Below are 16382 nucleotides of genomic sequence, written 5' to 3' on the forward strand. Positions count from 1 at the left end.
TCACGCCACTCCCCGGAATCGAACCTGCGACCTTTCGATCAACAAGCTCAGCAGCTCAGTGCTTAAACATAGGTTACTACAGGGAATACCATGGCTTTGACTAGGCGGATCTTTGTTGCCAGTGTGATGTCTCTACTCTTTACTATTTTATCGAGACTGGACATTGCTCTCCTCCCAAGAAGTAAGCGTCTTCTGATTTCCTGGCCACAGTCTGCATCTGCAGTAATCTTTGCGCCTAGAAATACAAAGTCTGTCACAGCTTCCACATTTTCTCCCTCTATTTTCCAGTTGGCAATCATTCTTGTGAAAAACTGGGACATCTCAAAAGCAGCTGAAAAAGTAGGATGAAAGAGAATCAATTGGAGTTGTGCAAGCAAGAAGCCACCAGTTGCCACTGAGAAGACTTCTACTAATTGCCGGTAACTATAGGCAGTCCCCAAGTTACAAACAAGATATGTTCTGTAGATTTGTCCATAAGTTGAATTTGTTTGAAAGTCAGAACAGGTACATTTTTTAAGAGTAACATGAGCCAAAAATATAAATATGTATTAGCTTTGGATAGAAAAGGAAAGACTTAACATTCCAGTGGTGTTTACTTTGCTAGCTATGCCCCTGTTCAGAAAATTTTACTTCACTTTCTGTCTCTGTGATAATTGGATTTTGTTGTGGAAACAAAGGTTGTGTGTGTGTGTGTGTGTGTGTGTGTCAGGAGCGACTTGAGAAACTGCAAGTCACTTCTGGTGTGAGAGAATTGGTTGCCTGCAAGGACGTTGCCCAGATGATTTGATGTTTTTATCATCCTTGTGGGAGGCTTCTCTCATGTCCCTGCATGAGGAGCTGGAGCTGATAGAGGGAACTCATCCACCTCTCCCCGGATTTGTTGGTCTTCAGTCCTGCTGACACAGGGATTTAACCCACTGCGCCACCGGGGGCTCCACAAGGGTTGGTGAGAAAGCTTCAGTTGAGACCCCTTTACCCCATGATAACTCTTTCAGGAGTGAATGTCCCTTCCGAGGAGTAGATTTCTCTCTCTTCCTGTCATCTCACCTCTGTTTCTAAGTTGATCAAGAAGTGTTCTGAATTTGCTAACTGGGTGTGTGCATGTGAGAACTCCCATCATAAAGTTTTCCTTTAAACCAAAGCACTTTTCCAGCCTGTTTGGCGAATGGGTTTTGGTGTTATGAAATTACCTCCTCCCTAAATAGAAACTATTATCATTTCACAGTTTAGTTTGAAGGTTAATAATGAGCAGCATTAATGGAGGTTGAAATTGTAAAGACAACATTGATTAAATGGGGATGAAGAAATATGCATAGGATAAACAGTTCCAAACAACTCTTGATTGATTGGCATGTTTGGATAAAATAAATAACATTTAAGTTTAAAAGTCAGCTTGAGTATATTTGCATAATGATATTTGCATTTCTGAAGACATCCAAGCTAGAAGATATTGGACTCTACAGTTTTTTTTAATTCTTTGGTACTGTAAGTATAACAAGTGTCTTCATTGCTTTGGGCAGCCTTCCCTCATATATAGCCTTTAACATCCCATAGCTTGTCTTGAATTTCAATTAAATGACAGCCCAAATAATAAGGCAGGGACAGCTACTATGACCTAAAACACTAAGCAGGAGGAAAGGGAGCATGTTTTTGTAAGATTTGTGTTAAGAAACACACCAGAGGTGGCTTACCTGCCAATACTAAGTCTTGACTTAAAAAATAGTTCATTTTCCTCCAGGCATTTGTACCATGCTGTTTCTCACTCTGCAAGCTGAGGTGATCCTCCTCTGGTTACAAACCGAACTTGCACATCTAGGCTAACATGGGATGCCCTATAATTTGGTGTTATCTGGGAAAACTGTCCAGAGTTAATTTCCAGAAACAGGCCTATCTCCCCTGTGGCCGTGTTGCTTGGTTACATGTTCATGGGGCTAGGAGAGGAAGAAAGCACCTTTATGTCCCAAACGCTTTTATGCTCACAAGTCTCTTTTCAGTTGCTATTATACCCATTAGGAAGTCATTTCCTTTCAGCGAAAGAGGTTCTGAGTTATGACTTGCACTTGTTGTGAGGCTTTGAACAAATTATCTCATTTTTCTCTCACTTCTGCAGTTAAGTGACCAAATGAATTCATTACAGCTACCTACTCGGCTAGGCTCTGGGTTGTGAAGAGAAAGCTTCTTTTTTCAGACACATAGAAACCCAGATGAGGAACCCAACAGAGCAGGTATCTGGCATTAGTAAAGTGAGTGTAGCTAAGGGGCTGGAGTACTGGACTCATTTCTGCTGTGTGAGAATGTCCCTGGTACCAACTGGTCTGAGGTAAGCATTTGGAACAATAAGAACAACTGCAGAGTTTCTCTAGTTAAAATATGTTTTGAAAATAAGATCTTGTCTCCCAGTTGTTCTTTTCCCATGATTAAAAAAAGAAACATTAGTCTTCTGAATCTTGACCAACAGAAGAAAAGCCTCCCATTGCTTGCATTGGGATTAGGGAGCTTCCATGGTCTCTTTGTGTTGTCAACCCTGTTTAATACGTAGGGATTCTGAATATGAACCACTCATGCACAGGTAACTGTGCATTTACCTGTGCACTATTATCATGAATTCCAGAGAATGTTTCTTTTGACCATTTGTTTTCTGCTAAGTTGATAGATTTCATTTCTAAAGCTAGAGAACATGTAACTGATTCAGTTGAAAGTTGGATGGCAGCTTTGTGGTGTCTGATGTGATCTGGTACCAGGGAGCAATGTTGGAATATAAAGATTCATGACTTTTGAGTTTTGATATGCATGTATGGAAGATACTTTGCAATTAAAATGCAGAGATCAAAGAAATGGCTGAAGCTTTGGTCCAGTAATTAATATGGAACAGGTTTTAATTGGAGTGAAGATGCTTGATTCAAATTGGAAGCAAAATGGAATCAGGATAAGAAGTCTTGGAAAGTTAGCAAAAGCATTTCATTTTATCTTAGGGGTGTTTTGGGGGGGGGGTGCCTTAGTTACTGGGTGGTTATTTTATTTTTAAAAGCCTATTTTGATTATTTTAGCTGTGTATCTATTGACTTCTCTCAAAATGGAGACATAGGCCATTTCAGTCTCTGAATAGTCTTGACTAAATTTTATTTTGTTTCCTGAATCCTAGAATACATTTGCCGTCATATAAAAACTATTTCTCTTTGTACTTTCTTTCAACATTTTGTTTTTCATTTGCTCATTTTCAACATTTTTCTTGGAACTTCTAACCCTTTTCATATGATTATTTGTACTTTTGAAGAGAACCATTTAAAACTCTTGAATTCTTCATTGGAGTGGTAGATCTCTTTTTCTGCAACGCCTGGGAGTTTAGAATGCTTTAGCTAGCTGGACTAGAGGGTGCCAAAAAGTCACTCTACACCTGCTCAGGAAAGATTGAAGTCTATACAATGCTGGTGGGAGTAATGCCACATCAATGGTCTTGTGCTGGAGATTTGGGACATGAACTCCTTCTCATGACATGAAACAAAACACAGGGTACAACCCTGTGGATGTTCAGTGCCTGAGGACAGGGCTGCACTCATGGCCTCTCCAACTACTGTTGTGTAGTTGGGGTATCAACTTTGTAAAATGTGGGATGATAATGACTCCTCTTTTTTTCTGGGCCATGAAGTGGCCATCATATGACATTGAACCAGAGACAGCTTAGGAGGATTTGTCCAGTTCCAGGCATAGAGCATCCCCCTAAGCTGTCTCTGTTTCACTGTCATATGATTACCACGGCATGGCCCAGAGAAAAGGAGTCATTATCATCCCAGACATTATCATCCCTCTTAGTTCTGCAGGGTCCTCTTGGTATGGTCCACCTGCCTTCCTTTTCTTTCATATCCCACCTTTCTTCCAGCACAGGACTCAAGGTAGCAAAACTTCATTTAAAAACCCATCATTTAAAAAACCACTCAGTACATAATTAGACAAAACTTCAATTTAAAGCTCTTTCAATAACAATTACCATTGCATTATTCTGGGCTCCCTTGCTAGGATGGGACTTGGAGGTACTGTTTTACAGTGGCTCTACTTCATGAAGAGTTGAACCCAGAAAATGGGACTGGGGGTTCCTGTTCAATTCTTGATTTGTAGGATCCTTAAAGTTTCCTGACCTAGTTGTTTTGGCAGATCTGAGGGCAGACTGCTTGACAAGCTGGACCTTTTCTTTGCTAGGTTATTTTTTAATGGTTATGTTTATAGCTGCTTTGATTGTATAGTCCGTTTGTTGTTGTGTGCCTCTAAGTCTGACTTATGGTGACCAAAAAGAGATCCTATCATGGATTTTCCATGAAAATATTTTGGCTGTATCTGTTTTAACTTTTGGAAGTCCAACATTGAGGTTGATGATGATGACAATAACAAGTACTAGTAATAGTAGTAATAGAAGCAGTTCTGCCTACTTCCACCAATGCATGTAGCACTGGAGGTTGAGTGTCAACTAACTGCTGTAGCATAGCTGAGGAACAGGTTTGCACAATGTGGTACATACTGGAAAAGGGTTGTTCCGATTACACCATAATAAAGAGAATATTAGCCAAAAAAGTCTTTCAACGTTAGGATAAATCCATTAGCTAATTCAACTTAGAACAGACAAAATGGAACCTCACTGTCTATTGACATATCATTCACAGTTGGGACCACGAACAGGTTTTAGCCCCAAATTTGATGAATTGGAAGAACAGATGAAAGCTCAATCAAGGTTTGAGAGAAATTTACAAATTTCTATGGGGGAAGGAACATTGAACCAGCACTTTCTAGAATGGGTTGTTGTAGGTTTTTTCGGGCTATATAGCCATGGTCTAGAGGCATTCTCTCCTGACGTTTCGCCTGCATCTATGGCAAGCATCCTCAGAGGTAGTGAGGTCTGTTGGAACTAGGCAAAAGGGTTTATATATCTGTGGAATGACCAGGGTGAGACAAAGGACTCTTCTCTGCTAGAGCTAGGTGTGAATGTTTCAACTGACCACCTTGATTAGCATACAATGGCCTGACTGTGCCTGGGGCAAACTTTTGTTGAGAGGTAATTAGATGTCCCTGCCTGCTTCCTCTCTGTTGTTGTGTTGTTGCAATTTTAGAGTTTTTTAATACTGGTAGCCAGATTTTGTTCATTTTCATGGTTTCCTCCTTTCTGTTGAAATTGTCCACATGCTTGTGGATTTCAATGGCTTCTCTGTGTAGTCTGACATGGTGACTGTGAGAGTGGTCCAGCATTTCTGTGTTCTCAGATACTTTCTAGAATATTTCACTAATAGCACCGATTCTAAAGATGAATGATGCTCTCAGCAAAGGCTGCTATAGGTTCTGCCGTCAAACACTACAAGTGACAAACTCTGAATGAAGAAAAGGCAGAACTGTTCCCATCCCAGAGTGTGTTGATGCTGGAGGCAGCATGGGTCAGTTCTGTAATCTGCATTATTCTTTATTGGTTGTTGATGTCAGTATCTGTTTTTATGTATTTCATTAGGAAAAAGCGGGTCAAAATTTAATCTGAGGTACTTTGTTGTGTGGTTATTATTTGAGCATGGGTGACAATTAGCAATATCTTCTGGATGTTCATCAATCTCAAAGCATTTTTAAAAATTGCGCCTTTGATCACAAGGTGTTGTAGTTTAATAGACTAACTGTGGGACCAAGATTTTGGAAGACCATAGAAACCCTCAGATATGCTTCACCCACTTTATTGTTGAAAAAAGAACTTACTATTTGTATTGTAATGTATATTTTAATATGTGACTTATGTTTTAATTGTATTTTTATTCTACCCTACTGTGAGACACCTAGGAGAAAAGTATTTATCCAACCCTGGAAACAGATGTACTATGACCTGAGCGCTCCATGCAGTTATGCCAACCACATGACCTTGGAGGTGTCTACAGACAACGCTGGCTCTTCGACTTAGAAATGGAGATGAGCACCACACCCCAGAGTCAGACATGACTGGACTTAATGTCAGGGGACTACCTTTACCTTACCTATGACCTGAGCACTGGCTACTTGGACTTGAGATCATGTCATAAATGCAGCTTTTGAACATCCTGAAGATATTATATTATGTTGGGATGGGCTGGGCTGTTTATACAGTATTATACCCAGAGTTAATTAGTAAGGAACTGCAAATTCAACTGGTGTGATGGTAAATAGTTTTTCAGTTATTCACAGTCACACCACTGTTGGAAGCCCAGTGCTGAACTAGATGATCCACGGGATAGTTCCAAGCACAGCATTGTTGGAATAACACTTTCCTTTCTGCTGTTCACACCTGCAGGCACCTCAATACAACAAGATTGTCACTTCTAATAGAGCCCAGTGTAAGTGGCAGAGATGTGTGTTTAGCTATTGTCCTAGGAAGCAAAGGAAAGCAGGGATCCCAATTCCTGCTGGGCTGTTGATGACTGGATCTTTCAAAAGGAAATATTCTTCTTGCATATGAGCCGAACGCAGCTGAAAAGGTGGATCAAGGTATTGAATACAAAATGGTCATCATGAAAATGGCAGGAAGATTTTGAGAAGAGCAGCGGAGGCATGCAAGACTTATGAAGTGCAGCAGTCCCTATCCCACCGTCCATTTCCCAGCCCCCCAGACACCAAAAGAGGAATTCACAGAGCCAGACCAGACACATTATATAGCAAAAATGTTTAATCTCTCCTTGATGCGTGTGTTTATTTACAAGTACTAAATCTGAAGAACATTAAAATAGGAAATAGCAGGATATTTACACAATCAAAGGGTGCCGACCTGCCACACTGGCACAGTTGCTTCAAGTCTGAAACAATCACATAAAGTTATCATGATTTTCTTTATTTTATTTTTAAATTTTACTATTAAAATTCTTTGTTTCTTATTGTTTTCTCTCCTCCTCCCCTCCCACGCCACCCCCTTCCCTGCTTTTAAAGGACAGCTAACTGTGGTCTTGACATTCCTTAGAAAGAAGAGAGAGTAGCAGGCTGTAGTGTTTGTGTGTGTGTGTGTGTGTGTGTGTGTGTGTTAAATTTAAGGTAGAATGGTGGTGGCTCTAGTTGGGAAAACACTGGAGTGGGGGAAAGGCCTTACTATGCGCCTAGTGCTCCACATTATTGTTTTGCTCCCTGTTCTGCCTATTTGATGCTCTCAGACCTTCAGCTTGGGATTCAGCCTGCTTATTTTCCCCCATCTCAGATCAGATGTGCAACATGAACCTACCCTGTCTTCCCAAAACACCATGAGATGGGTGGAGGCCATGCTAATCCTTTGGTTTGTCTGCCTGGCAGACAGTAGCAGGACCAGCACAAGCTGTGCAAACTATCAAAATTAAACAATTGGGGTGTACACACTGGAATATTTTACTATGACCTAAAATCTTTGTTGTGTATATTTTCTCGGTGGGACCTGGGACTCTTTGGAGGAGATTGAGGCCGAGTGTCACATTCTGAACTTATGCTTTTTCAGTCTTAAATGCATGCAATCTATGTGAAGAGAATCAAGGCAGAAGAAAATCCCTGGACACCTTCCTTATTAGTTGACTCAAACCAATTTCTAGACAATATGGTTTTGGACCTATTCAGCCCCATAGTTCTGAGACGGAACTAGCTCTGTCCACAGCCTAAGCCTTCGCTGGGTTTAGTGAGCTGCTCATCAAACTAACTCCCATAGTGCCCTATCCTATTTCACCAAAATGGTAAGTTGGGAGAGCTGGAGGGGAGGGCATTAAGGAGGTGAAGTATGACAAAACACTTTTAATGAACAGCTTTCACAAAACTAGAAAAACAGGAAGCTACATTTCCCATAAACGCTTTTCTTGGGGCATATTCAAGTAATGGGGACCTCGTCTAGACATCACTAATATTTGGAACTCATCATGCCTTTGCTGGAAATGGATTCCTAATAATCTGACTGGGAATGAAAAGGTTTGGTGCTTAGTTGAAAAATGAAGGAAACTAAAAGGTGAAATCGGTTCCTAATTTGAGATATCCTTATTAACTTATGGTAAGACCTAGCATTTCTCAGGATACCTGGGCAAGAGAACACATGACAGCATATTCCACTGGAGCAGAGTCAATTTAGGTTCTCATGATACTCAAAATGATAAAGTATTTCATTTACCAGCTTTCCCAATGAGAGTCTTATCTTCTGTGTCCATTTAAAAGCCACAACCTTTGATTATTGAGGGGTTTTTTCTCTTTTTTTCTTAATTCTGCTAACCATCAGTTAATGCCCAACACATCACAGTACTTCAGAGGAATGCTATCCTGACCCAAGGCATGAACAGCTTACATGGAAAGCTTTGTTTCTCATATGATCATTTGAGCATTGAAATGCACATCAAAAGTCTCCTAAGCTGCTAATTACATTCACGCACATAATCAAAGGCTTGAAAAATTAAAGAAACACCAGGAGATTTAACATTGCTGCCAAAGCCTCTGGCAGCATTATCCTGAGAGGGTGTTTGTGTGCATGGATGTGTAAGGGTCAACATAACCAGATAAAAAGCGCTAATAAAATATTTATACTTGTGGGAATTGGTGACATCTTGCTCCTTCTCACACTGTTAATTCCACTTCTAATGGGGATGAAACCAAATGGCTATGTTAGAATGGTTCCTGATGGAAAATAAGTGAAAGAAGAAAGGACACGGCAGCAGAGGGAAGAGGTTTAGGGAAGCATCAATGAAGACAAAAAGTTCATCCAGATTACTGTTTCAGGAAAGTTCACAAGCAGCACATGAAAGAAAACAGCTCTCATTCCATGGCCCACCCTCAGCATTTGGCTACTCAGAGGGATATTCATTCTGAACATAGTTATTTAATAAGATGCAGTGTAACAAGGGCCAGATCAGCAACAAGAGGCCAAAAACAGTTTGTGCGTGATTGTAGGAGGGATTTGTAATTTCTAAAACATCAAGACAGCTTAGAAAAACACTCTGAAAGTTAATATTTGCTCATGTATTGTGTCGTTTAGCACCATATAGCTCTAGCTTACCAGAAGAAAAAAAGAGATGAAATTTCAGGAGTCCACAAAAATACCCCTGTCTTCAAAACCATTCTTCTCCAGTTAAAAACACTGTCTGCTAAACTGATGTCTAGAAACATGCCAATATATTATCAGTGGAGAGATTAGTTATAAATTAGGACAAATGGAAAGCAACCCATTCTTTCAGACTGGGTGCAATGGTGGGAGGAATGCAACTGTGTCTGCAGTGTAGGTAGTTTGCTTCCACACTACAGCTCTTTCGTGAAAAAGAATTAAGAGAGGTCCTTAGCATCGCTTCGCATTATCCGTGAAGACCGTGTGACCTAATCCTTCTGTATGTTTTATTAATTTCAGAACCTCCCTCCAAAAAAAAAAAAAAAAGGTTCCAGTAAAGTTAATTACATTTTTCCTTTTTGTTGCAATGTTTCCCAAAGAGTTCAGGCTTGGAAATTAGTAAAGAATAGTCTATTACTAAGGATATCCTCTTCTAAATGCCTCAGTGTCAGAGTCTTTTTAAAGAAAGAGAGAGAACATTATTAGTGATTTCTGCTAATATTCTACTCCAGCTACTTTGTTATGTATGGGTAACCTAAGTAATGTTTCCTGGATGACCCCCAGTATATCTTGAAGTTTGTTCAATTGCTGATCAGGGCTCAAGGAAGATGACTGTCCAAGATAATGTCAAGAAAGATGAGCTCACTAGTGAGCAAGTCTGCAACAATAAGAAAAAAAGACCCTTGTCACAATTCGTCACCTTACTTGCTGGTGGGAGGAGGTTGGAAATGTCATTCTCCTTGCTTCTTGACCGACAGTTGAACAGGCATCCTTTGCCTGATGTGGATGCTAGTTGTTCTGGTGGGCATTTATACAATCTTATAGTATAAAGAGTACTTATGGATACATACACTTAGTTTATGAATCCATGCAAAATGCCAACCTTCCCTTCTCTATAAAATAGAAAGGAAATTCCTTAAAAAAAATCTGATGCAAGCTCTAAAAATAAGATACTGGGCCAATTCCATAGATAATTACTAATCCTTCAATCATGATCATGAAGGGGGGCATTCTCTGTAAAAACAGGCTAAATTAACACAGGGCACGGAAACACTTAAGAGCTTCAATAGCATTCTTATCTGTCCACACTGAACCAATCGGACTGGGATGGGAAGAAACCCAACCAATCCAAGAACAGTTTGAAAAACAATGCATTGTAGTGGTTTAGCAGTGGTCTTAGTTGGGTGTTTTATAAAATAAAAGTCAACTATTTTAGAAAAAAATGGATGGAGGCAATCTAGTAATATGAGTGAAAAAATCCTATTGAGAAAGTAAAAGTATAGTGAGATTATTGACAGTTGTTTCATATGAACCCTTTGAACACTGTGGAGGACCATCTACTCACATAAACAGTAGCTGTTGATTTCTGATATAGTAAGAAAAAGTCACTTTTTAGACAACCTATATGTCTGCTTGCCATTTCCCTTTCCCATCTACCTACAGGAAAGCCACTGAATTTCTCTTCTACCTTAGGAATCGTCTATAAAGCCACTGGCTTGGTTTCCATCGAAGAAATGTGACTAACTTCAGTAGTGTCAAAGGCAAACACAGACCCTTCTGCCATAGGCAGACTTTTCAAAAGATGGCAATTATACAAATAAACAAAATGAAGAAAGTCACACCCCAATAAGTGGTATAAGAGTTGAGAGAGAAGTCAACAAACACTTTTGGGCTCTTGGTCTTTAAATAACAAAACTTAACCAGCCTTCCATGTGCGAAGACAAACTTTCCGAGATGTTGAATATGAGTCTTTCCCAGATGATGAATGTAAGTCTTACTACAGTCCTGCTCACCTAGATTCCTTAAAGGTTTCTGCAAATATCAAATACCAACTTAATGTCCAGAGAGCACAGAGTATGGCTCCCCCTTCTGTTCCTAACACACATCTTCAAAGCCAATCAGTGAGTAGATGGAAAGAACTGGGTACCATCTGTCCGAAGTTCTGTATGACTTTTTCCTGGCTGCAAAATTAAAACTAGGTGGTAGTTAGGACTTCCCTGCTCCTACCTATCACTGTTTGGCAGTGAAGTATGTCCTGGTACCTGCAACTGAGATTGTACAGAAAAGGGGAGTCACTGTGCAAGTAGGTAATGGATATTTCCTTCTGAAATGATCTTCAGAGTACATATACTAGAATAATGATAAATTATGGTAACATATGCAATCCATAGTATTCAAGCCAAAGAGACATGGAACACACAGAAATCATCTGGGAAAGAATGCTGATTTTCCTTCACATTGATCACATGTAACTTTTTTGGTGTCATTTGATCAAGGATATTTTTCCCTATGTCCTTCTACATTAGTAGTCTCAACCTGTGGGTCCCCAGGTGTTTTGGCCTACAACCTCAGAAATCCCAGCCAGTTTACCAGCTGTTAAGATTTCTGGGAGTTGAAGGCCAAAGCATCTGGGGAGCCACTGTTCTACATAATGATGGGTCATTCAGTAACAGAGATGGTGGTATAACATAGATTCACTGACTTAGTGCTGTCATAAAAGGATGAATCCCAGTGCCTATCCTGCAATGGCCCATTTTGGTTTTTTTTCCTCAGGGCTTTCAGATTATTCCAAATCCAAGGCACTCCACACTGTTTTTGCTGTAAAGAAATCCCTATGAGAAAGCTGTGCTTTTGAGGTAAGCAAATGTCTACATTTTTTTTTCTAATGAATGAAGTCTTCCAAGGTATTGCTATTGCTGAATGACTAGATAGGATGGGTGCCTAAGTGGGGAGCTCTTGAGATGAAGGGCCTTTTTTCCTGCTTCAGCCAAACTAGTTCTCTAAAGTAAATCAAAATAAATAAAGGATTGGTTTGCTGCTAACTTCTGTAAAGTCAGGACTGTACTTTTGTTTCCCCTAAAGGGGTGCCAATTTACATCAAGCTGAGAGAGATCAAGACCCTGCCTCTTTTAACCATGCAGTGTTTATGCTCCCAAGCACACCTTAAACCAAGTCCAGGGAGGGGAACCTGTAAAATATTACAGTATCTTTTGTATGCAGCAACACTTTTAGCTGTCCTTTAAGGCTTTTTGAGTACCATTTTTCCAGAAAGAAACAGTTGGTGTTAATTCTAATTCTTTTCTTGTACAAGAAGTGACAAATTAATTCCAAAATTTCAAAAAATAAAAAGGTCTAAACAAACCTCTAGTATTCAACACTTGCATTTTTTTCCTTTTTAAAAAAAGATCAACTCAGACTAAACTCTAGCACAGTCATGCAACAGCCCACAGTTCCTATGGATCCAGACATCTCAGAACTCCACAGGTGGTTTTTTTTGTTTTGATTTATTTTATGTTTATTGTCTTTATCTTCTCCTCGTCTTCCTCTTTAATTAAAAATAATAATTAAAAAGGCTAAAAACAAAATTACAAAGCAATCTGAGATGTATATAGGCTTCAAGAGATTTTTCTGCTTGATGAGACATGTTTGATTCCCCGCCCCGCCCCCCGTTTTGGTATTTTCAACTGCTTGTGTAAAAACCATGTTTGATATTGGTTTGATCTCCTTCAGTTAACTATACAGTACCCCACTGGGGTACAAGAATTAGATTGTAACAACATATATATATATACACACACACAATTTTAAATTTTAATTAAAAAACTTCATTACATCCCTCTCCTTCCCTTATTTGCACTCTAAGGGAATAGACAGGTCTAGGCTCAGTGTGATCTTGAATAGCCTCTCTTTCAATATGACCTAGGCTGAGATAGGAACATCTGGATGCGGGAGTGGTGAGGGTGGGCAATCTGGTGGATTTGAGCACCTGAGTTGAAGCAGGGCAGTGGCTTCAGGACATTGGTAAACTTAAAACAAATTTAAAATCCATGTACTAAGAGAAACTGAGCTGAGGGTGTTCAGCTGCGATTCTATACATCCTTATTCGGGAGTATGTTCCGCTAAACTCAATACTAATTACTTCTGAATTAAGGATGGAAAGGAATTTTGTTGGGCTCTACAATTGTGATAAAAGCAAAATATTTGCACCTCCCAAATGTTTTTGTGAAAAATGCATACCTTATGTCAAGCATTTGCACATTTGTGAGGCTTATAGGCAATTTCCAAGAAATAAATTGTGGACCAAAAAAGTTCAGTCAGTTCAGAATGGGAACAATTAAAATACTCTTGTGCAAACACATTTTAGTCCATGGGGAAAAGTCACACAAATTATGTAAACTCGACTACACAGGCACATTAGGAAGAATGCATTTAAAATGTGAATGCATTCACTGTGGGAAGAAAGCACAAGGTTTCACAAACCAGTACAAATCAAGAATGGGTGGAAATGTATAATGGGATTGGAGAAACTCAGTCAAACTGAAACTGAGAGACTGTCACACCCCTGTTATAGACAGACAGACAACAGCACTGTCAGCTGAAGCACAGACAGAGCACTGAATGGAATTGCGAAGTTAGCAAAGAGAGAGAGATGTGTTAGGAAATGGATTTTAGGGAGACCCTGGTAAGATCTTCAGAAAGGCTGTGTCTCTCACAAGTACTGACTTTTCCTTAATGTTGAAATCCAAGCCAAATGGTCATTCCAGAATCTTTAGAAATGCCCCATTCATTGCATTGGAAACTTATCTCGTTGTATTTATTTTTAATTATCTTCCTTATGACACAGGTTTTGAAGGCCAGGGTGCAATTTAAAATAGAATTGTGGAAGGACGGCATGTAGACTGTGGAATGTAGACTACATTCAGAACGTAGGAACAATGACAACACAGTGTGATGCTTTGTTACATTTGCACAGTTGAAATGTTGTGCAAATGAGAAGTAAAAGATGAGAAGTAAAAGGCCCCTTTTAAACAGGAGAGAATTCACATTTCTAAGATGATGCTTTAGTGACAGCTTTACAAAATTTGGAGACACAAGAGGGAATTTCTGGGTTTGTGGGGTGTGTAGGATGGGGTGGTGAGCCTGTACAAAATAAATCAATGCAAACATTTTCCCAAACTACAAGACATTCTGGAAAACATTATGGGAACAATAAAGGAGCATTTGCCAGTGACTGCACTGGAAGCACCTCATTGCGTTATGGATCATGTGCAGGACACTAACAGCAGTAAGATCTACTTCTACACCCCTTTCACAGTATCAACACTGGGCCTCCTCTGATGGAAGTGATTGTGTAAGCAAAGACGACAAAGTCCAAAGGCAGGCGATAACCAACCGCAAAGTGATTGTGGATGATGGCACTGCCCTATCTCAGATTATTGTCTGTTCCAGTAAGGCTGGAAGCCAAGGGGACCAAAACAGGCTGTGGAGAATATACTTGAGTGTGACATTTTAAATATTCCTGAAACAAAATAACCTAAAATATGCATTTTACCCCACACAAATATGAATAAAGGAAAGCTACTCAACTATTGTGTGCCGTGCATTCTTCTTCTTTTCTATAGACTGGATGCCACACTTTCTTTTTCTTGGACTATCTCCCACTTTTCCTACTAGCTGAACCCAAAAGAATGTGCAACTGGTCATGCAGTTGATTTCATTTCAATTATTTTGTTGTTGACAAAACTGTTCTTCTGTTACCTAATAATTCCTCTTGTCTAAGACCTTGCTTGTTTTGGGAGATGCTCTGCATCTGCTAAAATGTGATGATGTATAAACAAACAGTCAAAAGAAAGTCACTTACACACACACACACAACCAAAAAAACACACACACACACAAATACACACACAAAACAAAAGGGAAAACCCGCTAGTATATAGTGTTTCAACAGTGATGAGGTTGGATCTGATGGCTCATAAGGCCCTTCCGAACTCAATGATTCTATGATAAATCAAAACTCCATGATGGATCACCGTTTGTTCTTCATCTCTTTGGATGAAGGCTGCCCTTATGATATGCTCTGAGTAGGCCCATGTAACTGAGGTCTGCCACATCAAGGGAATGGGAGGAGCAAAGGACTGAACTCAGAAGTTGGGTCTAGGATTCCTGTGTGGCCCAGACCTTATCATGTGCTACTATATCTGCTAATCAAGAAGCCTTTCTTTTCCAACGGAAGAAGGAATACTGAGGATTGGTTCCCATGGTCATCATACCCATTTACTGTGCCTATATGTGGCTGAAATGCTTGTTTGGAAGTGCCCCTATTTCAAATTGCCCTGCAGGTATTTAAGGTAATGTTTGGAGCTAGGAGATTCACTTTCAAGTAGAGGGAAGCAAATAAAGCTTCTGAAGAATTGCTAAGTTCAGAGTACAAATAACTCATCCTGTCTCATCTATATAAAAGACAAAGCAGGAACTTTTCTGTGAAGTGTGGCACTTTCCACAAAGTAAGGCTTGTCACAATGAATGGGAAAGATCTCCCTCTTGGGCTTGCCTCATATGCCTCTCGCCTTCTAAGAGTTTTTTTTTTTTTTGCCTTCTCCTCTCTCTCTCAACCTCTTGAACCCTCTTTAGCAGCACTTTAAAAGAGAGTGTCTTTTTGGCCTGTGCTAAACAACATTCAGACAAAACATGGCACAGGGCAAAGCATAGGAAGAACAAAAGATACTGGGACAGTTTTCTTGGTCCCACTCACCCTCATCTCTCTCCCAACCAAATAATGGTCCTTTCTTTCATAAAAAAAAAAGATCCTGCAAAGTTTTTGTTGAAAATTTAGAACCTCTCCCCCACCCCTATATTTTGAATTCTTAAAAAAAATCTAGCTTGTGGAAATTGTGCAAATATAGCAGTTAACACTAGAGGCAGTAGGCCAGAGAGGGAGGAAGGAAGAGAAGAGCAAGAGTAGAGTTCTCCAGGCCAGGTGGGAAAGGAAGCAAGGGCAGAAGGGTGGGGGAGGGGGGAAGAGAGGAAATAATATGCCTACCCACCCGCCTGCTACAGGAAAACCATAATGGGAGAACATTGTCCTAGACATTAGTGAAGTCCCCAACCTTCTGCTGCCAGACAGGCCTTGGTTTTGGGGATTGGGAAGGGGGGCAGTGGCACTTGAGCTGGAATCCTTTCCCTGGCCCTCCTTGCGCATCTCTTGGGGTCCTTCCGGTGCTTTGCTACGTCACTCTTTTCCAAAAGTCTTTACATAGTAGGTTCCACCTCATTTTGATAATGGTGGTTTTAAGTTCTTGCTGTCTGTGGGTGTAAAGGGTTTGGAGACGCAGCAGAGTTTGCAGTTTCGTCCTTGGCCCCAATGTATTTTTGCTTGCTTTCTTGCTGCTGCAACCAGCTTGCCTTCTTTTTTCTCTCTCTCAATCTCTGTGTCTCTGTATCCACTGCTAGGGAAGTCTGCAGTGACATCGCGGCCTTTTCAGCTACTTAGGGCCATTGTGTCAATTGCCTGCTCCAACTTACTCCGCAGCCGTTGCCTTCGGGCCTGTTCGTCCTTCTCTAAAGCAGCTAAAATCTG

The 16382-nt window shown here is 40.2% G+C and overlaps 1 protein-coding gene across 5 annotated transcripts in view; it reads right to left on the bottom strand.

Moving 5' to 3' along the window:
* Positions 1-6640: 6640 nt before the first annotated feature.
* Positions 6641-16382, bottom strand: part of PLXNA1 (plexin A1) — a 367927-nt gene continuing 358185 nt past the window's right edge. For all 5 annotated transcript variants that reach the window (XM_067463505.1, XM_067463504.1, XM_067463508.1 and 2 more), the window contains exon 32: positions 6641-16379. In XM_067463505.1, the coding sequence (XP_067319606.1) occupies positions 16284-16379 (96 nt within the window). In that variant the 3' untranslated portion in view covers positions 6641-16283. The remainder of the gene's footprint in view (positions 16380-16382) is intronic.

Source organism: Anolis sagrei, chromosome 2 (assembly GCF_037176765.1).
Source record: "Anolis sagrei isolate rAnoSag1 chromosome 2, rAnoSag1.mat, whole genome shotgun sequence".
NCBI classification, from domain to species: Eukaryota; Metazoa; Chordata; class Lepidosauria; order Squamata; family Dactyloidae; genus Anolis; species Anolis sagrei.